Source organism: Poecilia latipinna, unplaced genomic scaffold, assembly GCF_001443285.1.
Source record: "Poecilia latipinna isolate Pla-1442-1.1 unplaced genomic scaffold, P_latipinna-1.0 Scaffold4152, whole genome shotgun sequence".
Lineage (NCBI taxonomy): Eukaryota > Metazoa > Chordata > Actinopteri > Cyprinodontiformes > Poeciliidae > Poecilia > Poecilia latipinna.
In genome coordinates this window covers 364-13410 of record NW_015116768.1, presented here as the reverse complement: position 1 = coordinate 13410, position 13047 = coordinate 364, and the positions used below count along the sequence as shown (strand labels likewise).

Genomic DNA, 13047 nt, shown 5'->3' with positions numbered 1-13047 from the left:
TCGGATTCTCTGTTTTTATGCCATAATTCACATCTAGTTTGTCGCTCCGTTTTATGTCCCGCTTCTCCTGTCTCACAGTTTTGCGCGATGTGCGCGTCGTTTTTTTTGTTTTTTTGTTTCGTTTTTTAACCCCCTAAGGTGCAGGGCGGTCAGGAAACGTGTCGATGGGGAAAAGGCAGACTGACATAAACCTTTTAAAACAACGGAAACAATTTCTGCAGTCTGATTATTGAAATTTAAAAGTGCTGTGTTGTTCTATCACCCCAGTTTCATACAGGACCACTTACAGCTCCGGTGTTAACGCTATAAAATGAACGCTCACTATCGTGGTGTCACCATGGAGGGATTTCTTTATTTCTTTATTTGAATGGGTTCATTTTTCAGAGGGATACAAAGTGAGGGTATCGTGATTTTAGCTTCCAGTAGCAGGAGCGGAGCTGCGCCAAGAAGTTAACAGAAGCTACAAACACTGAATAGAAGGAGAGCTGCCATCGATACCAAGCATGTTTTAATGTTACACAATACAGTTTTAGCAAGTTGCTCAAAGTCTAAACTGGCATTGTTGTGCATTTAAGGTGTAAAGTTTACCTTCGACCAAAGGCATCCCAGCGCCCCCCTTTTGTAAAAACTTCCGCCAGCGCCCCCTGCCGTCCTCTGAACGCCCCCCGGGGGGCGGTACCGCCCACGTTGAGAACCGCTATTATAGATACTGTAAATCATCCGATTTATTGTTCAGACCCATTATATTTGTTTCCAACAGGATAAAGTAACTTTTCCATAGCAACAGCTTTTGTTAGCAGTGGGAGGTCAGAGGTCACAGTAAAATGTTTCATCTTTGATTCTTTGTTCCTGTTCAGATTTTGATTATTTTTTAGTCCAAGTTGGCAGCAGTGCCCCCACTTTGCTGTGGTTAGGCTCTGATGGGGGTGAGTTGACCTTTAAACTGGGTGTTTCGCCTCCTGCAGGCCAACGACTACTCGGTGGAGGTGGACAGTGCTGCGGGCCTGGAGGCCAGCGTGGACTCCATGTCTTTAACTCTGCTGAGCACGCAGCGAGCCACGGACCGCTTCAAGACGCTGGCGGGCTCCAGCTGATGGGCTCGGTTCTGATGGTCCAGCTGGACCGGCTGCTCCCCCAATCACACAGGACGGCTCTTGTTTCTCTCTAATGAAATAAAATATTCACACTTTTGGCAGAAAGTTGTTTTATTGAACCTGATACTCAAATAAATATGATCGTGTCTGTTCCTGCTGAGGATCCGCGTCCCGCTGGTTTCCACGCTCCTACAGCGGGACGTGGTTCCGGATGTGGTTCCGGATGCTGTCGGCGATCTGCTCCGGGCTTTTGGTTCGGTTGTAGTAGTCCAGAAAGAGCCCGTCCGGACTAACCAGGTACAGCAGCACGCTGTGATCCACCATGTAGTCCCCATCCTCGTCCTTCGGCCCCGCGCTGGCGTAGACCCGGAAGTCCCGCCCCGCGTGACGCACCTCTTCCGGTGTCCCGGTTAGCCCGACCAGCCGCGGGTGGAAATCCCGGACGTACCGGGCCAGCGCCGCCACGTCGTCCCGCTCCGGGTCTACAGTGATGAAGAGCGGCTGCAGGCGCGGCAGGGCCGGGTCCCGGTCCAGAGCCGACACCACGGTGCTCAGCTTGTCCAGCTCGTCGGGGCAGATGTCGGGGCAGTGTGTGAAGCCGAAATACAGGAGGACCCAACGGCCCAGGAAGTCCTGCTTGGTCCGGCGGTGGCCCGTGTGGTCCAGCAGGCTGAACGTCCCCTGACCCAGAGCCACCGTCCGGAGCTGCTCCACTCGCTGCCGCTGCCGCCGTTGCTGCTTCTCCTGCTCCACCCACCACCACGCGCCCAGCAACCCCACCCCGACCAGCAGCGTCACCCCCAACCGGGTCTGCAGCTTCAGCGCGACCCGGGACGAGTCCGGAGTCCGGGACAGGGACCGGGTCAGAACCCGCTCAGGTCCACTCGGATACCGGTACTGGGCTGTCCGATGGAGACACAGCAGGACGCCACCACCTCCACGGAGGGTGCACCTCACTCTCAACATGGCTGACGGTTCCCTGCTGGCACATATAGGATATGGAGAATATGATAGAAAATGGAAAAAGAGGGAAAAAAATGTACAATATGAAAAGAATGAGAATGTGAACAACATTAGAGAAAATATGAAATAAAATATTTCATATTTCTCATGTTTTCTCTTGTTCTCTGTGAGAGCATTAGAGAACATGCAGCCACAACACCTGACTGATTATTAAACCAGGTATCAGGTTTCACTGGCTGATTAATTTCCGTGTAAATGTGGCAGAAACAGCAGGTATTAATATCAGGCTCTGGTGGTTTAGTGGAAGGACTGGAATTAGATTAAAGTTCAGATTTATAAATATAAAACCATACAGGGTTAGGGTTCATTTCCGTTTAGGAGCGTCATGCGCTTGACACGACCAATATGGCGGCCATCCAACAGTCCTGCTGTGTTGTAACTGACCTCTAGCAGCGCATTACAGCCGAACCGACACTGCTTTAACTCAGTGGACCTAACCTCCACAGAACCGACCGGCCAGACGAACTGAAGTGTTTTATTACAGAGAGAGAAAAACAGCTAGGTACCAGTTAGCATAAAACTAACAACGTGAGCTACACTTACCCTCTTGAGGTAATAGCTTTAAAGAGGTTCTGACCTCATGGTTCCGTTCAGAACTCACCTGCTTCCTCACCTGATCAGCACAGAACCATCTGCTTTTGCTGCCACTCACATCTGATTAAAACACACCACTGATGTTTCCACCCGGACTAGAAACACCGCCGGACTGCCTGCTGCTGAATGGTCCGTTCAAAAACGAAACCGTCCAATGACTGGCGGAGCTGCGGTGTTTTCCTTCGGGTTCGGAGTCTCCCAGTCCGTCTTCGGGTTCTGAAGGAGATTGACCCGATCACAACCAAAGTTCTGTGGAGGGAAAACCTCTCTGTGGAGGAATGTTCCTGTCGTTAGAGCTCAGAATACTAAGGGAACTCCTGTGGAGAAACTCAGAGCCCAAACCAGATCCTGGTTCTGACCAGAATCAGAACCGGGCCGGTATATTTGACATGGATTCAAATAACTTCATTAACTACAGTTGACAGGCTCTGCGGTCCAACAGAACCAGGATCTGGTTCCACCTGATAACTAGAACCAACACGCCATCTAAACAGGTTAACAAGCTGAATTATGGATCTTTGTCAGAACCACTCCAGAACCTTTTGCTTCGACCCGTTTCCCTCCAGGTTTATAAATCAGTTTTGGTTGTTTTTTTTTCTGAGTTGCTCCTGAAATAATAAATTTTTCCCTTCAATTGGGTCAGAACTTGAAACCCCTACAGATTGTTCCAGGTCCGAATTCAGTCTGCCGGTTCTGGAACAGATTATTAAACCAAATGAACTCACCAAGTGTTTCGGTATCGAGATGGTATATTATACCGGGTCAGAACCACGGAGAACAGAACTGGATGAAAAAAAGGACTTCCTGTCTGGGTCAGAACCAACAGAACAGATCAGAACCGGTTCTGCTCTGGTTCCATGTTTATCAAGAAGAGATAAACGGTTCTGGTTTCGGCCCATGAAGCTCTAACTGATCCTGTATATATTTCAGGTTCTGGTCCGGTCGGAACAATTTGGACCACTGACCCAGTATTACCAGAACCAGAACCAAGTGAGGCAGAAATTAGTTTCTGTTATCAGATCAGACACAACCTGAGATGAACAGAACCGTTTGGTTCTGAAACATTTGGTTTCATCTGATCTGGTTCTGCTACGGTTGTGATCTGGACTTCTCTAACACCTGACTGGTTCTGATCCCTTAAAATTCTTCTGGAGCTTTAACATGATGAGAGACATTATGGCACCCACAGCGTGACCTTTGACCTGCTGGAGAGAGGTCCATCCAGAACTTGTTCGGCCCAGTCCAGAACCCGCTTCAATTCAGAGTTCTAGGAGAAGGTTCTGGTAATCTGGGCCTGTGGGAACCGATCAGTCCAGATGAACCCAGAACATTTTCAAGGAACCAGCAGCTGGTTTCTGTAGAACCAAAAGACCCAATAAACCAGAACCAGAACCATGACATACCACTGAAACCCATCTGACCCGCTGCTGAACCTCGGAGGGTTTTGGACCGGTACCGAACCCTGACGGGTTTGGACCGGCTGCTGCAGTTCTGTCTGTTTCTGCTCTGAGGACGTGGCAGCTCCTCCCCCTCCTCACCCTCATTCTCCTTCTGACGCTGCGGACCAATCAGATGAGGAGAGCGGCTGCAGCTGGGCTGTGATTGGACAGAAGTTGGGCCGTCTGTGTGAGAGGAGAAGCTCTGCAGATCAGAACCAGAGGAGAGCCGGACGGCAGAAGCAGCGTCAGGTGAGTCTGCGGAGCCTCACCTAGGCTCACTTCCTGTTTGACCGTAAAAGGTCAGGATGAGGTCAGCCTGATCAAGAGCAGAGCTGGAGACCGGCTAGAAAACTACTGCTAGATGCTGGAAGAGGCTCCTGGAGGAGATCTATGCTGATCACATCTATGCTGATCATATCTATGGTGGTGAGATCTATAGTTTTTAGATCTATGGTGGTCAGAGCTACGGTGGTAGGATCTCTAGTTTTTTTAGATCTATGGTGGTTACATGTATAGTTTTTAGATCTATGTTTCTGTCTCTGCGTCAGTCTGGCAGGATGATCTGCTCAGTGTTGATCTGCTGGCTCCTCCTGGTTGCCAGGGGCGATGGGAAGCCCACAGAGCAGCGGACCAGGGTCCATCAGGAGGAGCCACTCAGCACCCTGCGACACGACGACAAGCAGAACTTTGACTACGACCACGAGGCGTTCCTCGGGCAAGACGAGGCCAAGGCCTTCGACCGCCTGTCGCCTGATGAGAGCAAACGTAGACTCAGGTCAGTATGGAGATTTTCCTTCTCTCTAACTTTCCCAGGCTCAGTCCCAGCAGCTGATCTGTCATGGAGGTGTCCTGAGGTTTTGTCTGCAGCTGGGTGTGGGTTCCCCTTCCTTACCTCAGGTCACCACCAAAGTGTCTTTGGATATTTGCTGTCCTGGTTTCTAAGAACTGAAGGTAAAAGACAAAAACATGGCTGACAACAGATGAGACTTTTTGTCATAAATTTTTTTAAAAACTGGAATTCATCTGAATCTTTTTAAAAGGAGTCACATAAATGCAAATTTCACCACAGTTGGAAAATCAAATTTGTGCCATTTCTGTACTGCGATCAGGGCCGCACAAAATCACTTTGAGGGCCACATATGTTCCCCGAGCTGCACTTTGGACACGCCTGGTCTCAACGATCCAAGCCCAGACCATGATACCACCCCCACCTGTCAGCGGGGCCTTTTCTCCACGTTCCCTGAGGAAGTCTGGGAACTCCTCCCAGTCTTCCCAGGCTTTGTTTCCAGAGCCTCTAATGGAGGCTGAACCGACCAAACCACTCGATTCAAAGGAGACCTGTTTGATTTCAGCAGAAACACTGAAAGGCAGTGAAATAACACCAGTTCAGCCACATGTTTCCTGAACATTTCCTAGCAGATAAACTGGAAATGTGCTGGATGGTACTTCTTGGTTCCCAGCCAATCAGTAGCCCGTGTGTGTAACGTGTATTACCAGCAGATGGCAGCATTGAGCTCTGCTCCTTGTTTGTCTTGCAGCATCATCGTGGATCGGATTGACAGCAACAAGGATGACTTTGTCTCGGAAGACGAGCTGAGGCTCTGGATCGAGGCCGTCCAGAGCCGGCACATGTTTGAGGATGTTGAACACCAGTGGAGCGAATTCGACCTGAACCAGGATGGCCTGATCAGCTGGGACGAATACAGGAACGTCACGTATGGCAGCTACCTGGGTAAGCAACTGCAGATCAGATGCAGTCCATGAAACGTATCAGGACCAACAGCTCTGACCTTGACCAACCTCTTCCAGACGGCCCTCTGACAGAGACGGAGTACAACTACACCCACATGATGGCAAGGGATGAGAGGCGCTTTAAGGTGGCCAACAGGGACAGAGACATGAGCGCAGACCGGCAGGAGTTCATGGCCTTCCTCCACCCAGAGAACCATGAGTACATGAAGCAGGTGGTGGTGCAGGTAGGGGCAGCATCAGGACAAGATACAGTGCTCAGGTGACTATCCTCAGGGTAACCTGTTTCTCTGCTGCCACAGGAAACCATGGAGGACATAGACAAGAACGGAGACGGCTTCATCGACCTCAAGGAGTACATCGGTAACGAATCCACAGCCAGGCTCAGGGCTGACCTTCATACTGACCTTTTCCAGCCAGGGTCATGTGACCTCACCTGGTTGGGGTCATGTGACTACTGGAGTGCTAACCTGTCCTGGTCTGCTGATCTGAGGAGAAACAAGAGATCAGCGGTTCTGGATCCACCTGGAGGTCTGATGGCAAATCCAGAACCATCAGAACTCTCAGTGAGGAGCAGCTCCTCCAACCAGGATCCTGATTCCTTCCATCGATATGGTCCTCTGGTCTTCTGGTCCATTGGTCCTCTGGTCCTCTGGTCCACCGGATACTGCATTCATCTCCCTGCTTTGCTTCCTGTGTGTTTCTGTGTTTCTTTGTTCTGGACTCTCCTGGCAGTAGACCCAGAGATCCGTTGCTGCAGGTTCGTCTCTGATCCTCCTCCCTTACCTTTCTTGTTGCCAGGTGACATGTTCACCGCAGAGAACGGATTGGAGGAACCGGAGTGGGTCGCCTCAGAGCGTCAGCAGTTCTCAGAGTTCAGAGACAAGAACCAGGACGGGAAGATGGACCGAGAGGAAACTCTGGACTGGATCCTCCCGGCAGACTACGACCATGCTGTCGCCGAGGCCAAGCACCTGTTGCATGAGTCTGACTCCAACAAGGTGGGTGTGAGTCCATCTGGTGTCGGCATCCAGCCCGGTTTTGTTTGACTGCCGTTTGTTTGTGTCCAGGACGGGAGACTTACCAAGGAGGAAATCCTCAACAAGTTTGACCTGTTTGTGGGAAGCCAGGTGACGAACTATGGCGAGGCGTTGCTGCGACACGATGAGTTCTAGAAACGTCCCAAGTCCATTGCTAATTTATTACTGACCTGTAGAGGAGAGAAGTTCTGCTCTGGGTTTTGATCTTGGTTCTGATCCGGTCTGCCTGGTAGATATTTGTCTGAGGAAGACCTGCAGGATTATTCCACTCTAAGTCTGGTTCTGCTCCTCGCTAGGAATAAACAAACCAAAAGAACATACACCCTCCCTCAGTTCAAAGGTATCACTCCATGGTCCATTCAAAAAGCAGCCCACGTCATCAGCCCTCCACCATCGTGCCTTACAGTTGGTCTGAAAATCTCTGTCCAAACAACCATCTAGACACTTCAAATGCAGCTTCTTAGGTTCTGACCTCTGACTCCACTAATTAATTAATTAATTAATTAATTAATTAGCATTAATTAGCAGCTACTTCCCTTTAACCTTTGAACTGAAGGAGAGTGTCAATGCTCAGATGTTGGATCTGGATGGAAGTGGTCAGATTCATACAGAGCTGCCACACCCCAAACGGCCACCAGAGGGCAGGTCAGCAGAAGATAACAGTGCAGAATCAGTCAGTTTGGGTTGGATCCCTGCCCTGGTACTGCCAGGTACTCGGTGCTCTGCCCCCTGGTGGCTGATGTAGCTCTTCCTGGTTTCACATCAACCGGTTCTGTTGGTGAAGCTGTTCAACTCTCAGCTGTTCTACAGAACTGTTTCTCTGGTTTGGACCCGCCTCCATCTACTCCTACCTCGCCCACTGTTGCTGACTGTTTTGTTGGTTTGAAGACACAACTTGTATTTTTGTATAATTGAGGACAAGCAGACAATAAATTGAATAGATTTTTATTTGTTTTTTGTTGCTTTTATCTAAACAAATGCATTCTACAATAAAATATCATCTGGTGTCTTTTATATAAACTGTATTTACATGTTGGTTGTTGATGTGGATCCTCTGAACTCAGATCTTTAAAAGTCCTTTGGGGAAGTCAAATGTCCTTCTGAGTTTTGCTCCAAACATTATGAAGCTGTGGACACCTCAGTCTTTGAAGAAACTTCAGACGCTTCCTCCATTTTCTTCCCAAACACCATTTCCATGATGCAGGCATTGAACTGGAAGACAGGGAGCAGGAAGTTATCCTGATGCTTTAGGAGAGGGAAGGAAATGTCTGGAGGGACCAGGTTGTCTTCCTCACCTGTTTGTTCATGAAGGCGTAGATGAGCGGGTTGTAGACGCAGGAGCTCTTGGAGAAGAACGCAGGGATGGTGACGAGCCGGTAGTCTTTGTTGGCTTCCTCTGAGTTGGCGTACCAGAGGCCCGTCAGGGCGTAGGGGCCGTAGCAGGTGACAAAGGAGCCCACCATCACGATGATCATCCTGGACACCTCCTTCTCAGCCTTCTGGGTGGAGGCGGACTCCGCCTGCTGCGCCGCAACCTACAGGAGGTTAGGAGAGGCTACATCAGAACCAGAACCAGCTCTGGTTCCCATTCAGCTCCACTGCCTCATCCTCCCTGAACTGCTGAGCAGAAGCCCTGACTTCCTGGCTTGAGCGAGCAGTGATGTACTCACGGCTCTCAGCGCGCCCAGCAGCTGCGAGTAGGAGAAGATGATGATGGACAGAGGCATGCAGAAGCAGGTGATCAGCAGGAAATACATGTAGCTGGTGCAGCCGTACTCCTCATTGTGGGTGTACCAGTCGGGTCCGCAGGAGCAGCCCAGGCCTTCCGGGATGTACCTGCACACAACAACTTTCCGTCAGCCGGAGGAACCGCCAGAAGCTGCTCTCAGTGGCGACAGACCTACCTGCTCCAGCCGAAGAAAGGCGGCGAGGCGCAGCCCACCCCCATGAACCAGGTGAAGACCACGGCGGCGGCGGCGTGGGAGCTGCCGAACTTGAAGGCTCCGAATGGTTTACAGATCACCAGGTACCTCTCGAAGGAGAGCACGGCAAGCGACCAGGACGTCACCAGACCTGCAGGAAGAACGTCATCATCATCATCATCAGCCACCTTTACCCACCAGCCCACCTCTCACCTGCCGGCCATACCTGCCACGGCGCCCATGGCCGCTTCCAATGCACACAAGGTGTAACCCAGGAAGTAGTAGCCCCTCAGACTGGCCACGAACACCTGGCTGACGGAGAAGGTGACGAAGATGAAGCCAGCGAAGGAGATGTTGACCAGGATGTAGTTGAGAGGAGCTCGGAGCTTCTTGTACTTGGCCGTGGCCAGGAGGACCAGCAGGTTCAGCGGCGTTCCCGCAAAGAAGACGAAGCCCATGAAGAGCGCCTGCAGGTGAAAGGCCCACGCCGGGGCCAGGTAGTGCTGGGACCCCTCGAAGGGGTCCACCTTGGAGATGTTCTCGTACAGGTGAAAATGTTTCCCCATCTTTACCCTGAGTTCCTCTGACCTCAGCGAGCGTCTTCATCTTCTTTATATACACCCATAAACCACTTAGAGCGAAGATAATCCGGCCGGCTTTTCCCAAACTTTACGGATTAAATCCTTCTGACGCTTTAATCTTCTTACGGAGAAGAAACAATGAAAACAGACTCGCATCACACAACTCATCCCGGTCAGACAGGAAGTTCGTTTTCAGACACAGTTTGGTTTTAGAGGTTGAATCTCATGAAAACTTCAACTAGTCCGATTTTTTTCTGGAGAAAAAAAGTTTGATTTGAAATGACTAGGACAGTCTGCAGCGGAAGAGGTTTGACTTCAGGGATTATCAATCTGTTCAAAAAGCACACTGACCTCCAGATTAACACGTCATAACGGTTTTCTCCAGGATCCACGCTAATCACGCACTTTTCATCAACACACCCCTTATTTAACTGGATTGTTATTGAAATTATCTGAATTATTTTGATCAACAGTTTTTCTTAATTCGCTTCCAATTAAAAACGATTTTCTTCTTATGGGAAAACCACAGAATAAATGCTTTTTATACCTGTGAGTTATTAAAGAAGTACTTTGTGCTTCCAGTGTTTCTGCTTAGACAGTAAAATGCTGCGCATCGAGCTGTAAACTGATGAAGAGGATCAGTGATGAAGAGCAGCTGGCTGGCCGGTAAAACCCAATAAGAACCTTTACTTTTCCGTGATTTCAGGTCTAATCCGGATGTTAAGACGTACCTGAGCGGGTCATCCACCTTAATCCGGCCCAATCCCGCAAACAAAGAGCTTAGACTCTAATGACTCCACAGCTCCTGGTTCTCCTCCCGCTGCTCCTGCTGCTGCTCCACTTCGAGCAGGAGGTCAGCAGGATGCGGAGCGGCAGCGCAACTCCCTCTCTGCCTCTTCATCACTTCATCTTCCTCATGAGGAAGTCTGCTGCTGGTTCTCCTCCCGGTTCTCCTTCGGAGCCGAGGCTGTATCGTAACCAGGCTGTGAACGGTCGAGCATGGGTATGATACGACCTCAGTTCGCTGGAGCCTCTCTGCGGTGGCTCCGGTCTCAGGTGTTCAGGTATGATCAGGTGTTTCGCGGTTTGTTTCTCTGCAGCTGATTCATGTTGAAGTGCGGTAATAAAATGTGAATAAAGCCTCTCTGTATGATTCTGGAGGATTTTTGTTTGTAATATTTGCAGTTGTTCCTTAACTTAGGATGAATGTTGAATGATGAAGCTGCGTTGCAGCATCAGGGACTTTCTACCTGACAGGTCAGGACCTGGAGGAACGAGTCTCTGTGGGGTTGAGGTTTCCCACAGGAGCCGTGAAAACCCAGAGAACCTGGCAGCAGTCCGAGTGGAACCCCGCAGCAGAAGCAGAGGAAGGTTTTCCTTTGACCTGAATTTCTAGAAACTGCAGAGGAACAGGAGATTAAACAATCAGAGCTTTGTGTCTGTGGCTCAGAAACCGGATCTGGATTTGGATCAGGATCAGGTAGGTTATCATCCTGGACGCTGCAGAGACCAGAACCGATCTGAACCCGAGAGATTTGAGCTGCTGCTCATATCTTGATGGATCAATATTATTACTAATAATTAATTAATGGGACTACTACTGATACCACTACTACTAAATAATAATAATAATAAATTCATCCTCTGTGTCAGGGATTGCTGTAAAGTCAACGACACAACGCCAGTGATTGTCGCCCCCTGCTGTTCAGGAGGAGTGATGCTCCTGATGATGATGAGTGATGAGGAGTGCGGGTTAATACAGAGCGCAGGTCCAGTCGTCCAGAGCCGTCCTGCATCCTGACTCCAGCAGCCCGGGATGGGCTCAGAGAGGCCCGGTAACGAGCCGATCATCTGGGTTTCATAAGACAGAAACTTTTAATCTACTTTGAATAATTAATTGAGCATCAAGATAACAAGGAATGTTCACCCAGGTGAAAAAAAGCATACTTTAGTATATTTCAAGCATACTTACTTTTGTGAAAGTACACTTTAAGTATACTAAGTATTAAGTGTACTACCTATAAATATATCTGAAGTATACTAAAAGTATGCTTGGACCAATTTCGAAATTAGAACTGTAAACACACTTAAACATAATTGTACCAAAATACACTTTTAATATATTAAATAAAAGTATATTTTGTTAAGTGAACAAAATATATATTTGCCCAAATATACACTTGCTCAAGTATATTTAAAATATACTTTGTGTATATTTTTAAAATATATGCTCAAAAGAGAATTTTTTTTAATTCACTTAACACTACTTTAGATTATTAATTTCAGTATGTTTTAAATTACATCTCAGTGTAAATTTTAGGCTAATAAAATATGCCTTTTTTACTTTCTTTATTTAACCGGGTGAACCCCGTTGAGATCCAGATCTCATTTTCAAGAGGGACCTGGGCAGAAGTCTGCAAGACGCAGCAACCTGGTTACAAAATAAAACTAATTAATACATATGCAGAAGTTTGTCTTTAGGCACCTATAAAGTACTTTTCATATAATTTTTAGGCATACATTTTAAGCACCTAAAAAGTATGCCTTTTTAGGTGCCTTAATATTTTACTATTTTTGTTAAAATTGCAAAGAATAAAAAAATGATAATCATGATGTAATGTTGTTTAAGAAAGTACCCAATCAATTTTCAGATATGATGAAAGATCTGTAATCAACAGGATTAGCTCCAGTTCACACTCCAGACCAGATGGTGGCTGTATTGCACACTTTCATTATTTTAAAAAGAAAACGCCATAAAGAGAAGAAAAAACTTGAACGCAGGATGTCCGAATTCAGGGTCTGCATCCTTCGAAGGACGGATTTGTAGGCCAATTACGTGATAGCGTGGCGACAAGGCCTGTCCGAATTCAAAGACCCCTTCAAATGCGTCCTTCTTTTCTCCAGATTTGAAGGATGGGTCCGGTGCATAGACATCAATACGTAGACCCCCCATGGAGCGCTGAGTCCTATGTAACAGCGTCCGCCATCTTCTATGTGGCAGCAGGGCGATCGGAGCTCCTTAAGTCCTGTGCTGTGTGAGCTTGTTTCAACCGTTTTACGAAATAAACTGGCTTCACTGGCATTACGTTTCACAGGTAAGGATGAAAGATCAGAATTTCTTGACTTTGCAGCAGAAATTCGCTTCTAAACAACCGAGAAATATTTCCTATGTAGTTTAATTGGTCCGAAATAACTGCTGATTGTTAGCATAGCAGCTAATGTTTTCATACTGTTTTCTAATGATTAATACGTAGACGCCTCATGGAGCGGGTCGGCCCGTTGCAGCGATACGTAATCGCGTCCGCCATATGGAGTGTGGCATCTCTGCCAGTAAGCTAATACAAATGAATGGACCGAACTTCGGAAAATACCATTCCACAAAGTATTTTTAGCTAATGTTCGTCATCGACCCACTCACATATAAACGTGAATATATTTGGAAATTAAACAATCGCCAAAGACAACATTTATGACTTTTCATTATATTTTAATTGTAATTTCTGAATAAAGAAAATAAATGTGAACCTATAATACAATTGATTTTGATAAATCGTTTTTATATATACAGTAATCAACATTTATGAACATATGTACACACACAGATG

At 47.9% G+C, this 13047-nt stretch overlaps 4 protein-coding genes across 6 annotated transcripts in view; 2 read left to right on the top strand and 2 right to left on the bottom strand.

Moving 5' to 3' along the window:
- The window catches only part of ncaph2 (non-SMC condensin II complex, subunit H2), a 10851-nt gene extending 9515 nt beyond the window's left edge, over positions 1-1336 (top strand). For both annotated transcript variants that reach the window (XM_015025514.1, XM_015025513.1), the window contains exon 19: positions 966-1336. In XM_015025514.1, the coding sequence (XP_014881000.1) occupies positions 966-1094 (129 nt within the window). In that variant the 3' untranslated portion in view covers positions 1095-1336. The remainder of the gene's footprint in view (positions 1-965) is intronic.
- On the bottom strand, positions 1284-2654 carry sco2 (synthesis of cytochrome C oxidase 2). The gene has a single exon (XM_015025517.1). The coding sequence runs from the start codon at positions 2241-2243 to the stop codon at positions 1284-1286; it is 960 nt and encodes a 319-aa protein (XP_014881003.1). The 5' UTR covers positions 2244-2654.
- Positions 2655-4368: 1714 nt separating this feature from the next.
- Positions 4369-7220, top strand: LOC106942272 (calumenin-A-like). 2 transcript variants are annotated; one of them, XM_015025516.1, is made up of 7 exons: positions 4369-4573; positions 4699-4925; positions 5689-5882; positions 5960-6126; positions 6202-6262; positions 6701-6900; positions 6970-7220. In XM_015025516.1, exons 1-7 carry the CDS (start codon positions 4541-4543, stop codon positions 7072-7074), a joined length of 987 nt encoding a protein of 328 aa, XP_014881002.1. In that variant the 5' UTR covers positions 4369-4540; the 3' UTR covers positions 7075-7220. The 2 variants fall into 2 exon arrangements, with proteins under 2 accessions (XP_014881002.1, XP_014881001.1); XM_015025515.1 differs by having other exon boundaries at positions 4369-4576.
- A 648-nt stretch (positions 7221-7868) lies between these two features.
- Positions 7869-9453, bottom strand: opn1sw1 (opsin 1 (cone pigments), short-wave-sensitive 1). Its single transcript, XM_015025518.1, has 5 exons — positions 9088-9453; positions 8844-9012; positions 8610-8775; positions 8235-8474; positions 7869-8151 (listed from the first exon to the last, which is right to left on the bottom strand). The coding sequence occupies exons 1-5, from the start codon at positions 9425-9427 to the stop codon at positions 8059-8061; spliced, it is 1008 nt and encodes a 335-aa protein (XP_014881004.1). The 5' UTR covers positions 9428-9453; the 3' UTR covers positions 7869-8058.
- Positions 9454-13047: the final 3594 nt, after the last annotated feature.